Consider the following 20,858-nt stretch of genomic DNA (forward strand, 5'->3'; position numbering starts at 1 on the left):
AATGCTATTTTGTAGTTATGTTTGTTCATGTTATTTTGCCCACTACATAAAGTAGAAATTCCTCATCTTAGGTTCACCATAATCTGGTTCTTTGCCATCATCTCTTTTGTCAAAACTAGCCCCTTTATTCACATTTTATTCCACTTCTGCACACAGTAGTTCCAGAAATTGTCATTCTGCCTGTCTGTAACCTATTCTGTGTTCCTTACAGGTACATCCTGAAGATATCAAAGGGGAAAGTAATGTGAAAAAATCACGTAATTGCAACAAGCAAGCAAAAAAGCACTATACAAATATAAGCTATTAGATTGTTTCTAATGGCTGATAAAATATCGTCAAAGAAAAGTGCTTCCATAAAAGTTTTATTTATCCCCACAACAACCCTGTGAGGTAGGGTGATCAGGGCATTTGAAGATGAGAAAACTAAGTCTACATTACTTGTTCACGGCTATACTGCATAGTAAATATGTAGAAATTAAACTGAGATTTTTAAATATCCATGACTTTTATATTGATTCACATGGAAAAAGGCAGAGAGAATATTAACTCCCCCCTACCTTAATGCCAAAAGGACAATGCCTTGAAAAATCCCATTTCAAAAGATGAAAGTAGTATTTAATTGCTTATTTCTACAAAGATTTATAAAATAAAAAAATAGTGAAATATTTTACAATTAATATATATAATGGTCTCATTCAGGGATGTCCTTCAGCTGTATATATGATCAACTATTCCAAGTGCTAGAAATGCAAACTCTTAAAAAGTAGGAGATAAGAATGATAATGAGCAGTAGCCTCAATCTTCTTTATTATTCCTCCATGTATCTTGAGTAAGTTCTGTGAAATCTGGTCCCAGTTTAAAAAAAAACTACCAGAGATGTCTGGTAAACTTTATTTTAGTTGCCTACTCTCAAACACCATCACATTATTTAAAACAGTGATTTCCCAAAGCTGGCTATTAGAATCACCTGGAGGTCTTTAAAACACACACACACACACACACACACACACCACTCTCAGGCCCCACTCTAGATCCATCCAGACAGTTTTGCAGGGGGTTAGGCTTTTGGAATCTGTATTTCTTAAGCTCTTCACAACTATTCTAATGGTCAGGTTTGGGAAACACTGATGTATTTTAAAATACTAATATCAAAACCATAAAGTAACTAAGTATAAACTTGCTGCTCTCTTCTCCCCTTTCTAAAAATTTCTCAAAACACATTATACCCCCAGAACTCTTGCCTCTGAGCAAGTAATTTCAATTCAAGATACAGAGAAACATTTTATAAAAATGTATCCTAGTGAGTGAGACTTGGATTCCCATAATAATTTAAGTGGCATTTGAATATAAGATACTGAGTTTTGCGGTTCTTATTCTGAAAATTTTAAATGTGTTTTATATAGGTTCCTAGCAGGCTTTCAACTTGGGAAGATATGAGAAGTAATGACATAATCAAGCATATCAGCACTGAAAAAATACTATACTCAAATATAGCTCATGAGAGGAATAAGAAAGTGAATGAATGACAACCTAAGGCCTTTTGGCCCATACATTTTTGTTCCCAGTCCACTCTTCCCCTATAAGGGGAAATAAAATAAACATTCTTTCCTAGTTGCTTGGCATAGTTATTCAGTGGGTAACTATTAACTAAGTTAATTTAGATACACAAGATTAAAAGAGATAACAAATAAATACCTAGGAAGACAAAGAGAAGTCAGTTCAGAAAACCTTAACTAGCTAATGATGTGGTATATAACACCATCGTGTTAGTACAATTAAATGAAGGCTTCAGTGTCCTTTACATTTCAGCTTTATGTGACTGACACAAGATGTGGAAGAGATCTGATCCTTATGAAGAATTCTGTGCTCGCTGTAAAGATTTGTAGGAATAATGACATGCTTTCTTCATTGATGAGATGAAGTCTCTCTTTTTCAGGCAAGTTGACTGAACAAAACAATGAAAACAAACTTCTTTAGAAGGCTGAATAAAAGTAATTATCTAGCTGAAAAAGTCATTGGCCAAAGATAACTTTTTTAAACCATTCTATGTTTAACACTTAAAAAAACAAACAAACAAAAAAAGCCAACAACAACAACAACCAAACAAACCAGAAAAACCAGAGAAATATAAAAAAAAACAATGTACACATCCATTTTCACTGACAGGTACAAGAAAATAGCCATTTATAGAAGTTACAATGCTTTCAACAGCTCCCTCCCCCCCAATTTTGGGAAACAAGATAAAGCCATCGGGTAAATAAATATACATACTAGCTAATATAAAACAATTATGGTTTCAAATTGTTATCAACTCTTTAAGACTCAAGAAGAAATATGGTGATATAAATCTGATTAGGGCTACATATATTACACAGAATTAAAAAACACAACTGATTTAAACATCCTAACAATAATACAAATATTTAAAAGAATGTCTTAAAAGCCAGACATTTATCACTGGAAATATCACAATTATAATATGTACTTCAGATATGTTAATGTGTATATAGGTCACTTTTGCTGTGTCTTATCAGGTATGCAACTCTCCTGCATTTCCTACAGTCAGTTTTTAAGAGTTCATGTTTCCTGTGTGAATTGAAGGAGCTGGGCACATCTCAATTCACAAAATAAACACCTCCGCTTAACTAAATGGAAGTGTGTTTAAGATAACATTTACCAAAAGATAAAAGAAAATTAGGGGTAATGAGAGGATAAAACATGTTAAAGTAGAAGGAAGCTGGATAATTGTCTCTTTATAAATTATTTTAAATTTTATATTAACAAATTTAAAATGACCCAAATTAAGTAATGAAGAAAAATAAATTGGTCTCGAAAAATTTTCTCAGGTCATATAAAATTTCCCTTTATTCCTTTACAGAATCTTGTTATGCTAGATTCCTTTGTCAGTTGACTTAAAGAACTCTCCTAGCATGGGACTGAAAACAGTTTACCATTAATAAAAGAGGACTAAAAGTTGGTGTTTATTTAAAGTGCCCAGAGGCACAACAGTACAGGTGCTTACATTTCCCTTTAAATCATGGGAAAGCCCTTTGAGACTGTGTTTGCTTAATCAGAAAAGCTTTCAGCAATTATAATGCACGCTGAAAGCTTAGATCTTCTTGTATAGGTTTAGGGTTTTACTGTTTGAGCATAAAAAGGGGAGCAAGGAGAAATGTAACTAGGTTCACAATTTTGAGCAAGAGCGTATGTAAAGGTAACGTATGTACATTTTATTTCAAGAAAGACAGAAGACAAACAGCATAAAGATGCCCAGATGCCCTAAAGATAAATACATTTCAAAGATTCTCATTAAAATGAATCTGGAGTATTTTTCCTGCAAGCAAAATACCTTTCTTTAAATTAAAACAAAAACAAACCAAAACAAATTAAAAAAAAAAAAATAAACCAGTATTCTGAATTGCAAATGCGTTTGCTTTTTTTTTTTTTTTTGCAGAAAATCTGCCATGATTATTTTTTTTTAATGAATAAGGATTTTCCACAAAACAGGCTTGCTCTACATGCTAGATTTTTTAAACAGTTCAGTGACACAATATGCTAACTACATACACAACAGATAATATAGTAAGAAAACACTCAACCTGATGAAAAGTTAAAATCTTCATTAATACACTGAAAATTGACATAACTCATGCCTTTAAAATCAAAAATACAAAAATTAAATGTTTTCCTAAAAAGATTTCCTTATTTTAAGGATTCATTTGAAAATGAAGCTGCATGTAATTTGTACAATAAGTTGTACAAGTAAACAGGTAATATACATAAAAAATTAAGTGACATACTCCTCAATTATCAGTTGTCCACCTTTAATTTCCAATACTGTACTTTCTTAACAAGCATACAAAATATCAAACTTCTCTTTAGAAAAAGTGCCGTTCTTTGACATCCTTTACACAAAAACAGTCTGAGCCTGTGGCATGTTAATGCAGTCGAGAGGCAAAGCATACTAACTTTTACAAATTCTACCTTCCATAAAAAGCCTCCCGAAAAGGAGATTACACGCCACTATAAAAATATCAACCTCTTGTGGTAGCTGCATTAGAGAACCAAGGCTTGAAGACTATTTTCATATAGCATAGAAAACCACTATGAGAGCATATTAACTGCATTGGTGGCTTGGGAGTTTACTGTGCCACAGGATTATGCATAGCTACTGTAAGGTACCAAGACTGTTACACAGAGTTTTAAATTGATTGTAACCAAGAGCATAACAGAGGTACTACCAGCCCATGCAAAATAACTAAAAATACTGAGTCACTGTGCTGAATACTTCATTCCTGGAGAAAACCAAAGGCAGCAGTAACCAAATCAAGCCCAACAGGTGACCAAACTCATTCTCCTCAAAGATTGGTGAGCACAGTGAAGTCTGAGGTATACCTTTATCCGTTAAATCCGTGTGCCATTGCAAGATATTACCATTTGGGGAACACATGCCATCACAATGGTTTAAATCTTTTGAATATTAGTCATTCATATATTCTTATCTACCCAGTCCTTTGATTTTTTTTAAAAGATTTCACCTACAGAATATTACAGAAACAAAATATAAATGCATGTCTTTCTAAATGAAACTTACATGGACTAAAAGTAGAGAATATTTTTAAACAAATATACAATATGCAGGCAGACAAAGCAGGAAAACGGCCATTCAAATGTATAATAAAAAACTAAAAACTGACTATTTCCAGAAAACTAGGAAGCGCCTCAACTAAAAGGAATGCATAATGAAAATCTAATCTAATACAGGTCAAAAATGTAAAAAGGTTATAAACCTTAACAGGAAAAATAAAACAACTTTTACTGGCCATTCCTGTTGAAATGAGAATCTTAAAGTAACAGAAAAGTGGCTACAAACCCACTTAGAGCACCAAACAGAGAGAAAATAAAAGTCCATTTTCATCTCTGTTATTATCATAAAATCCTGTGTGACTACAGGTCAAACTGCTGGTGGCAGAAACAGAATTCTTTATAAACTGCAGATGTCCTGTACATAAAAAAATTTCACCGGAGTTGCACTAGTTCTAAAGACTCTTCTGTTTTAGCCTACCTACTGTATGTATTCAATCTGAGATAAAGTCTCTTTCTGTAACCCTTGATTATTATTGGGCACCAAAGATAAGAAAAGCAAGACGGGGTACAAAAATGCAAAATTTCAACAGTAATGGCAATGTTTTTGTCTTAGTCCAAAAGGGTCCTGCATTCTCTCCCCCTTCAGTGATTTGACAAGTCTTTGTACTTAATCTGGGGGCAGCAAATCATGCAAGCGAAATCTGTCTCTGATGTGAGGTCGAACATCTTCATTCTGTGTGGAGAAAAAGACATTTTAAAAGCCATGTAAAAATATGATTCCGCAACACTGTGAACATTCTTCCTTTGCAGAAAAAATATACCACTATTTATTTCACTTTGTTTGCCAAATATAAAGATACTACACACAAGCAGTTAACTTAGAATTAAATTTAGATTAAAAGAACTGTCATTAAAGTTTTAATTCTGTAAAGAACAATTATGCACTAAGAGGCAAAACCAAAAGACTGGTAAAAGTGTTAAGCCACTGAATTCTACTTTATTTATTAGGAAAAAATAACACCAGAATAAAGTTTCAGTAGCACAAGCATTAATTCTAGACCTGAACTATGAAAGCAAAGTGAAATCAATTTAATACTGTTAGTGACTTCATAAGAAGCAGCCCAGTGAAAATAAAAACATTCAACCTGCAAATTATTAAATACTGATAAGCATGATTTTGATATAGTTTACAAGGTTAGAAAATGCTTGTAATCCTTTTCAATTTTTTTTGCCCTAATCTCATACCAAGTTGACTTTAAAAGTCAGTGCACATAAAGTAAAGTAATTAAAAAGATTTACTTCAATAGAGTTGAGGCAACAAGTGCAAAACACAATAAGATAAATAAGATACTTACCAGTTCTACAAGCTTCTCCAGAAATGGAATCAATTTTAGGAGTTCATTGTCATTTTTATCCATAAACCAGCTTTCTATAGGGATTCCATTAGATAGCTAAAATAATAAATAAGTAATTAAATCCTTTTTATTACATTTTGCATACTTTATAAAAACTTAAAAGAAATAACAGATACTTAAGTACACAGTGATCTGCAGAAGTTACTGTGAAAAGGAATGCCATCAGTTTATGGTTGTTACATTCTGACAATTCAATAGTGCAAGAAACAGATGTTAAGGGATACATCAAAGCCCAATTGGTTTTTTAGCTTAATGTCTTCTTAATATATATGAAACTAAACAAGAAAGATCCATTGAAACAAGTTTTGCAATTACATAATTAAAAATATTACTTTATGGATTAAAAAAATAGTTACTATTAGTCTATGCTAGGCACTGTGAGAGGGGTGTTGCCAATGTAAACACTATCAGAAAGCCTATATACTTTTACACAGGGACTGTGTGACATTCATTGTTCTATTTCCAACAAATAGCAGGATAACCTGAAACGGCAGGAACGTAACAAATTGATGCAATGCTATTTCACTGAAGAGAACTTTAAAAACGAGAATGCAAACCACATTTTACAGTAAATAATCTCTAGGTTATCTTTAATGTTAATGCAGAATACTATATTTAAGATGGTAGATAAATGAAATTATTTTATCCAGGAACCAATATGAAATTCTTAAAAATATATTTCAAAATGTGACCAATGACCTAAATTGAACACATTTCAATACCATATGCAGTTTTCCTCATTTTTCTTTTTTCATCTTTTTACTGTTTACTTTTCACTTGTTCTTTCTACACCCAACCCAATTTCCACCATCCCTACTCTGCACTGATTTACTGTAAAGGAAATCTCAGACCTATCACACAAACACATTCATAATGTAATACATATCTTGCTGGGTGCCTGGGTGGCTCAGTTGGTTGAGCTTCCAACTCTTGATTTCGGCTCAGGTCATAATCTCAAAGTTTGTTAGTTCAAGCCCCTCATCAGGCTCTGCACTAACAGCATGGATCCTGCTTGGGAGTCTCTCACTCTGCCCCTCCCTAGCTTTCGCACAGACACTCGCTCTCAAAAGTAATAAATAAACATTTAAAAAAAAAAAAAAAAGAAAAATAAGGGGCACCTGGGTGGCTCAGTCGGCTGAACTTCCAACTTTGGCTCAGGTCATGATTTCATGGTTCATGGGTACGATCCCCATATCAGGCTTGGTGCTGACATACTGATTTAACAACTGATAAGAATGCTATTAACTGATGTACAGCTTATAATCTCTTCTTATCCAGAATTATTACTCAGATTTTTATCTATGTTTTCATTTATTTAAAAGAAAAATGTCCACAAGAAATATAGCAATTTGGCATTTCTAATTCTAAAAGATAACACTAAAAAGGGAAATTCCACCAGTGAAAATTCTGTTCTCCTATTACACTCTATTTGGCAGCATTTGTTCTCATTGTATTTTTTTTTTTCCAATCTCATTTTGTTTAGCAACCCTCTCTTCATACCTGATATGCAAAGGCTTGTGGTGAGTTGTCAATTATTATAGTCTTTGAAAGATCTCTTCCAAGGATATTTAAGTCCTTTATATAATTTCCTTGTACACAAACACAATGTTCACGGAAAAGCCGATGCCTAAATATAAAAATAAAAAGAAATTAACTTAAAAAAAAACTCCAAAAAGTATAACACATACTGAAACATACACACATACCACAGGCTTTACAGTTTTAGCCTTATTTTCTCTCACAAAGGAAATTCAAATACAAATGTGGGCCTAAGCTTTGGGCTACAGTTTTACTTTAAAAAATGTTAGCAATTATTGAAACCTTACAACCAAATATTACCATGCCTTTAAGAACTTTGGCTTATCCCAAAATGTTATATTAAATTATAAAGAGGGATTAAAAACTCTGTAAATTGTTTTTGTAATTTATTTACCCAGGAAAGCTCAGTTCAGATGCAGCATCTGGTTGTGTCATCGAGGTCCTGCTTTTTAACCAATTTTCCAGATGGTTGACTGAGGCACAAGGAGGTCAAGTGACTTGCCCAAGGTCACACAGTAAGTCAGTGGTTAGCCCCGCATTGGAACCCAGGATCCTCCTGGCTCCCAGTCCTTTGCTCTAACCAGAAGACCACACAGCCTCCCTATCCCTGTACATGCCAGAATAGAAAATATAAGAAGGAATGTTTCTGTGTTGGCATTTTCAAAAATGTTTTTAGTTTCCCTTATAGTTTTTGAGAAAAGCTGTGGAGGCCAAAACGAATGTTTATTCCATCACTTCATACTTTTCCCAAACACCCATCTTCCTTTTAATTTAGTGTGAGTGTGTATATGAATATTTGAAAAACAAGGATTGAATGAAATGATGAATTCAGATTTAAGTATTACAAATGTAAACTGATGTTTCACCAATGATAGATACTTAACTGAAAAATGGTGTACCACTAAAAGCGATTGAAGGTCTTATAATACTTATATACTGTCATAATTACATAATCTCATTTAGCACTCAAAATGTTAGTCTTGGAATATTACTAATAGTTAATACTGGTCACCCTGAAATACTCCATTTGCATACATTAGTAATTTGATAGTTTGGCTTCCTTGTGTCTTAATCCCACTAAACAATTTTTCAGCAGCTAGGGCCTACTTATATATACCTATATTTTTATTTATGGAATTTCAAGAAAAGGGCATTTTCCACCAACAAAATTGGCCATAGCTCTAACAACAACAAAACACAACCTTAAAAACATCAGTCCCGGTGATGATGACAGAGTTTTCCAACCAGAAGAAATGTAGTAGAAACAGTTCTCTCCCCCCTTTCTATAAAGAATACTTTAAATTAAATGATCATCTACCACTGTATGGTTTAAAGACTGTTCTACTTTGAAAAGGTAAGACCAGACAAAAGAATTTAAGTCCTGGATGGGCCTATAAAAGATTCCATTTTTATCTGTACAAACATTTATATTTGAGGAAACTAGACAGGCAGGTGCAGCAGGTACACGCAAGTCACTACTGATGTTTCTTTGCCAATAGCAGCAAACTCACCCAAGACAGGAGACAAATGAACATGTATGTGGATACAAATGATTACTGTAAACAAATTACACTAAAATCCCTCCAGTTATTCAGGAGCCTGAGAATCAATAGCAGGCATTTGCAGTTTTAGAAAGGAACTACTCTTGCCGGTCATCAGATTTGCATTTGGAATCATGAGACTCATCAGATCACAGGAATTTGAGTCTACCTTATCTTCAACATAGCACTCTAATGCAATACACTGTTCAAAAAGCTCCTCCTGTTTTAAATTATTCAAATACTAGATACAAAAACTAGATAAAACAAATTTAAACTCTCAATGTGTAGGTTTATAAATGTAGTTTAAATGAAGGGTGTTAATTTGTAACATTATAATTCCATGACTATGATTTGTTCCCTAGTAAAATGAAAGAAAGCTCTAAAAGAGAACAGAAATCTTTAGAATGAATGAAGTCATCAAAACAAAATCATTTGTGTACTTTTGTTAAAGTTAGATAAAATAAGCATGCATTATACCTTTATGAAGAGAAAAAAAAATTTCATTTGTGTGTCTAATGCTTGCTTATATTGGAAGTTAAATGGGAAGTGACAACAAGGACAAATTTTGCTCCTTTAGATTAAAAAAAACAAAAAACATAGTTCTATTTACAAGAAAGCAAATCCCCTAAACGTGGACATCAGAAAAAGTCTTTTAACATAGTTGTAACCACTCTATAACAAAGGTACTATTAACAGTAGAAATTAGGACTTTCCACTAAAAAAATATGGGGAAAAGTATTCAAGAAAATGAATTCCTGGCTATTAAAGCTTTTATGAACCTTTTCTGGCATCTCTCTCAGCATTCTCGGTTAAAAAAAAACAACAACATAGATTAACTCTGTCATCTTAGAGGATGCAGCAAGACTGCTGGCAGTCTTAGTATTTCATTTCTGTTGACAGAAAAAATGGAACTGATTTTCAAACTATTTTAAGATTACCCGAGGCACTCCCACCTAACCAGGAACACACTGCATCTGCTGGCTCAGGACACACACAAGGAAGTGAGTCCAGATCGGGTAACTTGAGTGACTAAACCAACTGCAATTTCCAATTAGATTCATGTAATGTTTTCTTTCCATGGAAGAGAAATTTGCTCTTGAAAAAAGCAAAAGAGTTTAATTTATCCTTTCTGTTAAAATTAACCTTTATTTTCTATGCCATTAAAAAGGTGACATAACATGCATTATCTCAGAGACATAAGGAAGTGAAAACATCATGCACACAGTGAAAAATTCCACATACTCCCAATCTCCCCCCAGTCCCCAAGGAAGTGAGGATACAGATGTAACAGTGAATAAATACATTTGATCTTTGTATCCTTTAAAGAACGTCTGTCTGAAGTTAATATCATTAGGAACTCTTAAAGAGTTTGGGGGCTTAAAAAAGTTCGTTTTCACCATTCAACACAACAAATCTCTATATTTGCAGCCAACTGAAAATGGCCATGAAAATTAAATAGAATCATAGTAATTTCATAGATCAGTGTGACAGACATTTCTACTATTTCTTAATTAAATTTACCTGACCAGTTGCTTTTTAGGGTCTAGTATGTTCAGTAACTTGTCTGCATACACCTTCTTAGAAGCAGTAAAAAGAATGATCTACAAATTCAGGGGAAAAGAAGTAATCATTATACATGATCTAAATATGGGTACTATATTGAATAAAATAAAAATACTTATGTAATTAGCTTAAGCATGTTTACCTCATACATCTGAGACATTCGCTCCAGGAATTCCCTGAAGAATGGTCTTAATCTCACGTAAACCTAAAGAAATAACAAAAATAAGCTTCAGTAAATAAACCTCTAAAATAGAAACAACTTATTTATAAGATATGTTGTGTTCTAACTTTGGATATAATTTAAAAGTTCATATTTTAAAGTAATAGAAAAGTATACTAAGTACCACTCAGCCAAATATATTTCACATACCAAATACCACTTAAAACAATCTTTTGGTAGAGTAACAATAATTATTGGTGATGTCACTTCTTAATAGTTAAATTGCAGCATACAATATGATAGTTCTTTGTGGAATATAATTTTAATAAACATTTCAACTAAAAATGAAAGGTTTCCCTTTGAGATTTTGATCCACCAATCTGCTCCATCTTCCAGCCAGGTAGCATCCATCCAATTATTAGGCAGGCTGTGTGTCCACCTCTAGCTGACCTGTCTCAATGACCTTCCTCTATACTCAGAATTTCTTCTCAACAATCACCTGCTAAGAATACCTTTATTTTAAATCTCTATTAGGTAAATAATGTTCAAGAAAGAGATGTCTGGATTGGTGGGTTTTACATAACTGGAATTTTTCAGAATTCAATCTTGTTCTACATTTACTGATTCAGATGTGGCATCTAAATTAGCACTACTGGGTTACTTGAGATTGAAAATATAATAAGGCACACCAGTTATCAAAACCGACTGGCAATATCAGGAAAAACTACAGTACCCAAAGAACTGCCTTATATACGTTATTTCCTTATTTCTGTGTCTATCTTCTTGCCTACATTTAATGTAGCTCTTACTCCAATTTTCAAAAAGCACAGAATTATAAGCCATGAGCAACTACTAACACTGACATACAAAAGATTTTAAATTGTTTTCATTTTGTGACAAAACTTTATAAAAAGAAAACTTTATACTCAAAGGTGATTATTACCTCCAAACACCACGAACAACAAATATATATAGAACACCTATGCACCAGATTCACTGGATTAAGATTAAAAACAAACAACAACAAAACAAAACACTAGTGGCAAAAAACTCAAAATCTAGGCTTCATGAAATTTAATTCTGTCATAAACACACATCCATACAAAAATGCCCTCATGATAAAAATCCAGTTCTGGGAATGTTTCAGGGCAGAAAAAGGAAATCATGCAAAGGATTCTAGGAGGTAGCGACCATGTACTACCAATCTTTATAGTTTCCAAAGCCCAAAAGGCATAAGACAATACTAAATATATAGTAAGTGCTTGAGAAAAAAAATACATTGAGTAATGAAATCACTCAAAGCCAAGCAATATAAACAAAACAAATAAAGAAAAGCAAGCATATATGACTAGATAAGGAAAACTATAGAGTTTCCTTAAAAACTGATCACTTGTAGAAGACAAATTGTGAGTGATAATAATATCATTCTACCCCTACCTCCAGGCTAGAATGATAAAGTTTACTTCTTTTTAATCCTATTAGGCATTTTATCTCAATTTCTTGGCTAATCAAAAACAAAGTAAGCCATATACCCCTACCACTAAGTCAAATAAAAATAAATCCTCAGTGTCCAATCACGATCATTTAGAATGAGGCCCAAGAAATTTAACTAGAGCTGCTCTTCTAATTAATTTTGACATTTTCATCTTAAAAACATTTGGTATACCCTGTAACCAACCCATGTAACTGATGGATTGCCTTAAATAGAAATATCATTTTTTATTAACTATGAGTCTTTTCAAAATAGATTTGTGATGATTAAGAAAACAATCAATTTAGTTACTACTTCTTTTCCGATTACCTCATTTCAAGGAGGATGATAAACTATGAACCATCAGAGCCTTCTGTTTGTTGCTAAGAAAGTTTACCGTTTACATACATTTAATTAAACAATATGTTATTTTTGCATTTATGTAAATGATTTCATTTGGTCTCAATATCCCTGTTATCACTTGCTCCACACTATAAGCTAAGGAACGCCTCTGTAATTTGGGATTTGCTTCCTCTGAACCCTAACACACTTCCATTTCAGAGGAATACTTCTATGTAAACGGTATTATCCAAGCATAGTAAGTGGAACACTATACAAAGGTGACCGTACCAACTTCTTATACATGACTTCCATATTAAATCAAAACTGTAACTTCATTATACATTGTACTTACTACTTTGACCATTCTTAATATAAAAATACATCTTAAAACGACATTACTTTACAGAGGATGCAAAAAGGTAGTACTGAAGATGGGGGAATATATTGCTAAATTATTTCCTTACCATGAGAATAGAATAATTGTTGGCTGTAAAAGTTCTTATCCCCAAAACATATTCACTATTTGAACAGGAAGGTCATTCAGGATTAAAATATATACACAGAAATTAATGTGGTTAGTGGGAAAGAGAATATAGAAAGGTACAAAATAACAGTGAGCAGAGGTGGAGGTTCTGCTATGTGCTACAAAGGTAAAATCTCAGAAAGAAAAATAGAAATGGAGACACAAGGCCAGCATGGGCTAAGTCATTTGGACGGATATATTAAAGCATAAATATATAACAGTCAAACACTAAGTACTGTCTAGTAGGAAACAGAACAATTGTTAAGGTATATATAATACAAAGAGACTATGATCACTTATTATGTTAGGTCACAGAGATATAGAAATGTACAAATGCACAGAGGCATGCCTCCAAAATGCTTCAAAATCTATTCCACAGATGCTCATAATTATATTTTTCTTCTCCTTTCTCATAACAAAGATTCTTGTCCTGAGCTGCCTATTTCCCTTTTTCCACATTCTTTCCCTACTTAGTATTTCACCAACAACCATCCTTCTTCAAACCTGTAACTTTTCAAAATCATGTAGTCTCCCAAATGTAAGAATAGGCTAAAAGTTTCACTTCAGTCTGGTATACATATGTCCCTCCAAATATACAGCAATTATTCTATCTACCCTACAAATAGTTTTAATCCATCACTAAACAATATGCATTTTTAAAAAGTCAAAACTTTAAAAATAATGCAGAATGCTATAAAGAAACAATTATTGTATAAAAATACCATACCCAAAGATATGTCTTAAAGAGCACTGACTACCCAAAGATAGGGATTTATGAATATGTTCATTATATAAAACTTTAAAAATAAAATCTACCAGAAATACCTGCAAAACTGTGATAATGGAACTAATCTTATATGATCTTGTAGATTGATTTTACTAAAGTTTAAATTTTATATAGAAAAAGTAATGTGTATAACAGAAAATATTACATTACATCAAGATTCCTTGAGATGAACAAATACCTGATGGCCTGTACTTTCTTTAGTGTTAAGACAATGAGAATGTCCTGTAATTGTGTATGTAGATAATCCTACCAGGCCATAATGGTTAATAAAACTGAATTTAATAAAAGCAGTCACCAAAATAGCAATCTAGTTATAAAATGATTATAAATATTTTGTGGTAGCCTGTCTAAATTCAAATTCATGACCAAATATTCAATGTCAAGCTATATATACTGAATAATCTCTATTTGTTTACCAAACCTTATCTAATTTCATACGTAATTTCACTTTTTAAAGAAATTTCATATATAACTTTAACAACATGAATGAAGCAGCAGAAGCAAGAGAAGAAAAAGGAGGAGAACAAGGAGGAGGAGGAGGAGGAGGAGGAGGAGGAGGAGGAGGAGGAGGAGGAGGAGGAGATGGAGGAGGAGGAGGAGATGGAAAAGAAAACCCCCAAAGCAGCTTCACTTTGTGGGCAACTGAATAAGGAAGAAACAAAAACAAAAAACTCTTACATGTAAATCTTTTAAGAAAAAGTATTTCTAAATAGTTTTCAGCACAGATAATATAACCTTAACATATTCAAAAAGAAACATCTTTTAATAGTTATTCCATGATATCTTTTGAATTTATTGCTATACTGATACAGGTTTATTTTTATTAAAAAATTTTTTTTAAGTAATCTCTATGCCCATCATGGAGCTCAAACTCATGACCCCAAGATCAAGAGTCACATGCTCTACTGACTGAGGCAGCCAGGAGCCACATATTGATATAGGTTCAAAAAAACCCCCACAAAAAAACAGTCAATTCTGTGGGACTCCTCCACTTAAGAGTATGGCACCCTTTAAATAAAAAGATGATTGGTAAATGCTATTTACTTAATCAGCAGTAAGACTTTTTTTTTTTTTTAATTTTGAGAGACAGCAAGCGAGCGATCCCACATGCATGTGGGGGAGGGGCAGAAAGAGAGGGAGGGAGTGAGAACCCTAAGCAAGCACTGCACTACCAGCACAGAGCCTGATGCGGGGCTCAAATTCACTAACCATGAGATTATGGCCTGAGCGAAAATCAGACGCTTAATTGACTGAGCCACACAGGCGCCCAAGTAAGACTTTAAGGCAGTAGAAAACGAATAATCCTGGGGAATGTGATGAATGAGATGCTACATATAACTGAAAAATCTTACCATGAGTAGATAGATACCACAGGTATAACAAGTGACTGTCAATTTGTTAACCCTTCTGTGCACCTCAGTCTCCTCATACATAAAATGAGTAAAATAAGAGTACCTACCTCATAGGGTTGTTGTGAAGATTAAGTTAATACATGTAAAGCACCTAGAACAGTGCCTGGCACATGGAGAATGCCAACAACTATTACTTATCCACCTTATTATTAATCAGTCATAAGGAGAATAGCTGGAATGAGTATGATTCTATGGGACAGAACTGGGCAACCTAACTGAAAAAGAAAGCCCTACAGCTGCAATCTACACTTTTAGGAGAGAGAAAATAATCAGGAGTCCCATCAGTTGATAGCTTCGCTATTTAACTTAGTTAACACCTTCTTAGCATCAATACTAGAGCACAGAGACAAAACCCAAATCCTCTTCATAGAAAGAGGGTTGCTCAGGTAGGCCCTGCAGAGACCTCAACCTTATAACCCCCGGGTGACATTACACTCATCCTTTGCTTAACACAATTCCAACAAGAGGTAGATGGCTGCTGGGGATAGTATTTGTAGGCAGATCAATCTGAAAATGAATAGGTAAATACTAAAACATCAAAATAAAAAATAATAAAATCAAAAATCCCCACACTAAAAACTTCTGTAAAACATTACACTAAGTAGAAATAAATTTGGAAAGGAATTTTCCTGTAGAGTCTACATGGGATAAAATGAAACTTAAGGTATCCATATACGTAAGTTAGCAATGAAGCATAATTTTCAAATAAAAATTGGCATATATATATATATGTTTTATATATATAAACTATTGCTGATTTTATTTAAATAAAGTTTAATCATTTTAAAAGCAAAAAAAGGTCACTTTAGTAAAAAAATGCTGCCTTTAATAACAAGCTCTAAACTGCCTAAATGATTTAATATGCTTAGTAATTAACTGTCACGTCTCCTAAATTTGCAGCACATTTTCAGCTGTTGAACAAGAATTTTCCATGCTTTTTTAAGGAACTGCCTCTAATTAATTTTAAGATACATTTACAAAGAATACAAAGAGGTCCCCATGAAATATACTTTATCACCTTTGAGAGGCAGCTAACTATAGGTTTGTTCTTTCTTTTTTTAACCTAAAAAATCAATAATGAATAATAACAATGAAAAAAAATAGACCAATGACTAGTTATACTTACTAATAAGGATAGGAAAGTTACTTTAAAATTACTTTCAATATTAACCTACAATTAGTTATCACAGTATTGTTCCCTACCAGCTAAAATATTACCTTAATCCTCAATACTAAGTGTCCATGAACCCCAAATGTTCTTTTTAAGGTATATTATAAACACTCCTTTTGTACAACAAAAATTATGCTTTATGAAGGTCAAAACAAAATGCCTCTTGTTTAATGTCAATTTAAGTCAGAGCTTGAGAGGAAGAAAAACTTGATTAGGTATTTACTACAAAACTCTTCCTTTACACGATTGCTTATTTCTCCATAAAGCAAAAATAATGCTGACTTTTCTAAGAAAGACTATACAGAAGAGATAGAAGCCACTGACTCTCTACTTTTCTTGTTCTGTGGGATAAAATATTTTGAGATCCTTATGAAAATTATCCTAGGCTGTAAGGTTCCCAAGAAAAAAAACAAACTATAGTGATGGGGAAAAGTCTAAGCTTTGCTAAACGTGGGGTTTCCCGCCCACCTCTCCCCCCAACTTTTCCCATAAAAGCAACCTCTACTAATAAAACAAAGCATCCTTTATCAAGTAGCTCCCTACAGATCCTATCTCTCCTTGAGTGCTTACCACAATCTGATTTCTGGACAGCTGACCCAAAGTTTGATGATTTTACTGATCTTCAGAAAGCCACTGACTGGCTAAAGTCTTATTGGTGAACAGAGTCAAAAATCAGATGCCCCTGCCATACTTTACAGAATGAGGAGTTGGACAGCACAGTTACGTTTGGCTGCACTGTGGTGAAACATATGAGGCATCTTCTTTTTGTCTTCAATTAGCCACGTTTGGGCTGAGTAGCTCTATTACATCTTCAAAAAACTGAGCTCCAGTTCTTGATGGAGATAGAGGAAGGTCATTGAGGAGGTGGTTCAGCTCAAGAGCTAAGTGAAAAATCTGTCTTTTGATTCAGTCCTGCTTGTGGATAGAAGTCATCTTCTGGATGGAAGAGGGAGTGAGATGACCTAGAGTCTTGAATTGGTGGATCTGCAGGAACAGAAACTAAATACAGTGGAGACCTCTTAACTGAGTAACACCACGAGATGGATTTCCTGACAATGTGTCAATATAAGCTAAATATAAAAATTAAATATGTGGATTGGAACTGATCATGCACTTGTTTTTCCAGGTATCAAATGCATCTGTACAATTCTAAGAATAAATAATGTTTTCCCAGTAACTAACTGTAAAACACTTCATGGAAAAACAACCAATTTAAAGGGGGAAAAAAAGACCCAAACAAAAATCCATACACTTTGCCTCTTTGAGTGCCATACCCTCACTTTAAAAACTCACTTTAAAGAATGACTTTTTCTCTCCATCTACACAAACTAAATCTCTCTATCCAAATAGTATTAGTAACATGTATCAAATTTTGAGTTGAATCTTTTAGTTTTTTTGAATCTCCCAGAGAAATGGAATTCAAATACACTCAAAATACTAAATTGAGGATTGAATGATCTACCTGCTCAAAAATTCTGAGACTTGCATTAAGTAAGTTGAGTCCTACTTATCAATCAAAAGGAGAGTATATACCATGGAGTCAGGCAGTCTTTAAATGTGAATAGTGGTCACCTTAAATTTCCCTCAAACTTTCATCTGAAAAAAAACTAAGAAAGCCCACAACCAGATTATAGTGGATCTAGTTTTAAATTTCTCTATATATTAACAAGAATTTTGATGAACATTTGATTACTTACTTCCACTTAGAATTTGAGTATGTAAATTTACTGTATATACTCTCACAATTATTAGACCAAGGGTCAGCAAACTATGGCTTATGGGCCAAATACATCACTTATTTTTGTAAATAAAGTTTTACTGGGACAAAGCCATGTTTATTTGATTACATTCTTACTGTCTATGACTAGTTTCATGCTACAATGGCAAAAAAAAATATTTGGAACAAAGACTACAGAACCTAAAATATTAAAAACTGGCCCTGTACAGGAAAAAGTTTGCCAACCCCTGATATAGACGATTATTAAACATATGTAAAACAATTTACACTTTAAACTGTTTTGAAAGAAAGAAAAAAAAACAAGTAGATTTAAAATTAGATATAGGCCAACCATAACAAACTTACCACAAAAAGAAACCAAAAGCAAAGTAAGTCCCAAGAGGACACTTTATCTGGCGTTGATTCAGGTGAAGAATTTGATCCTATCTTAACATTACAATTTTATTTTTTAAGAATTTATACATAAATGCTATGGAACTGACATATTCATCAGTATACAGATAAATGCCATGGAACTGTTCATTTAAAAATGGTTTATGTTGTGAATTTCACTTCAGTAAATTATTTTTTAAGAGTATATACAGTATTTTACAGGTTTCTAACCTTTAAGTGGGCCACATTATATTGCAGTGCTTAAATATGTAAGTTACATCTTACCTAATAATGTGGTTTCTCCAAAATCTCTTAGATCATCTCAGACCCTTGTGTATATTTCTTCTTTGCCAGTAGATGGAGACAACACCACTGAAAGTTTAAAAGACATCATTCCCTGTTTAAAGGGAGCTTGCTGGTCTGAAAACTGGGGGAACCCTAACCCAAGATTTCTTCAAAGTTATTTTTTAAAAAGCAGACAGAATGGCTATGCCAAAACCAGAAATCCAAAGGAATGTACCCAATATTAACTACGGACATCCTCAAAAATTTACTAAAGGGGGACTAAACTCTGTTTATGATGTAGTAACTAATAAATAATATTAAAATGCAATCATCCCTATAACTTGGAAGATTCAAACTTCCTGCTCACTGCTCCTAATTTAAGCTATATCATTTTTCAGTTTCAGAAAATTTAACTCAGAATATGAAAGAAAAAGAGTTCTTTGAATTACACAAAGGTAGACGCAGTACATATATAGTTTTTCTAAGTATTAGTCATATGCACTGCTAGAAGCCTTTTATTCAAAATAAGACAACTATCCAGATCCACATAAAAATAATAAGAACTTTATTAAAAAGAAGAGAATTAAAGCAGAAATGGTGAAAGCAGCAAGAAAAAAATTCAACCTTATGGTCACAATGAAAAGAAATGCTCATGAAAGGAAAGAATCAAACTCCTCCAATTTCCAAGTTTATTTCACTATTAAAAATGACATACAGACCAAAACTATCTGCAAGAAATAAATTTCAAACCAGAAAGCTTAAGAAGTCATCCCAAAATAATGATTTAATATTTTTCAAATGACAACTTTCCTTTCCAAATTCAAAGCCTGAATGGAATTTTGAACAAAAAAACATGGTAATCAAGCTAAAAAGACAAACCTATTAAGATACTGCTATACTATTTATATTTACCAGAAGACTCCTCCTTAACATGAACTAAACAAGAACAACCTATTTGGCAGAAAATGTCTTATTAAGAAAAAAGATTACCTTAAACCAAATAAAACCAGTTAAAAACGAATACAAAAATCTTAAAATCCCTTATATTTATGTATAGTTTGCTCACTCTCTGATCAAAAATCAAAACTAAAATCAGGTTCCATAGCAGGGAAATGAATATAGTACTCAGATATTAGCATGCCTACAATGACTAACTAGGTTAAACTAGAACTGACATAACTGCTAAAGTAAATCCTCTTACAACTCATTACAAGATGAAGTCGGTAAAGTAAATCCTGAACCACAAACTTCTATTTAATTATGAAATTTTATGATTCCCAAAAGAGTAACTATCATGTGCTAAGAAAACTATACCCACATTCTAACTGCCTATTAAGAGCACATAAACAACCATAAACACCTTTTCATCATCCACATGGCAAATGTTCTGTGGCTTTATTTAATCCTTGGGTTGGCTTCCTCTTGACAAAGAACAAACTTTTTGACCTTTCCCAATCCTTCAACAACTAGTATGGATGAAGGTAACGCTAATTAAATAAATAACAGCCGCCACCACAGAAAGGCACTTTGCAATTTTCAAAGTGTATTCATATATGTTAATTAATTCAAATTTTATGACAGGAAAATCTCAAACGTAAAGTAAAAGCTATGGCCAAACAACATAATTCACAATGAAAGATAAATGATATTTGTATTTTGCACAGTTACCTGTCCATCAACACAGATGAGGGAGAAATGCTTTTACCCAGATTTTTAAAGCAGTAACTGGAAATGTCCTAGAATTCTGTGATTGATATAAAGCAGATATACCAAACTGCAATCTACAGACCATATTACTACAAAAGGAAATAAAAATGACCAACAAGGAATGAGTTTTCTTTACACTAACTAGATTTTGGGGGAAAACACACATAAAAACAAAACACCAGGTGTTAACCTGGCAAGTTCTTCTTGGGGATCTATGATGTCAGTGCTTCTGCCTCCACCTGCTG

At 33.1% G+C, this 20,858-nt stretch overlaps 1 protein-coding gene across 4 annotated transcripts in view; it reads right to left on the reverse strand.

Moving 5' to 3' along the window:
- Positions 1-346: 346 nt before the first annotated feature.
- CTDSPL2 (CTD small phosphatase like 2) overlaps positions 347-20,858 on the reverse strand; it is an 83,957-nt gene continuing 63,445 nt past the window's right edge. For all 4 annotated transcript variants that reach the window (XM_058737904.1, XM_058737906.1, XM_058737903.1 and 1 more), the window contains exons 9-13: positions 10,788-10,850; positions 10,604-10,683; positions 7,503-7,629; positions 5,943-6,038; positions 347-5,320 (exon numbers count right to left, since the gene is read on the reverse strand). In XM_058737904.1, coding sequence (XP_058593887.1) covers positions 5,255-5,320; positions 5,943-6,038; positions 7,503-7,629; positions 10,604-10,683; positions 10,788-10,850 — 432 coding nt within the window. In that variant the 3' untranslated portion in view covers positions 347-5,254. The remainder of the gene's footprint in view (positions 5,321-5,942; positions 6,039-7,502; positions 7,630-10,603; positions 10,684-10,787; positions 10,851-20,858) is intronic.

This window comes from Neofelis nebulosa, chromosome 7, assembly GCF_028018385.1.
Source record: "Neofelis nebulosa isolate mNeoNeb1 chromosome 7, mNeoNeb1.pri, whole genome shotgun sequence".
Taxonomy (NCBI): Eukaryota; Metazoa; Chordata; class Mammalia; order Carnivora; family Felidae; genus Neofelis; species Neofelis nebulosa.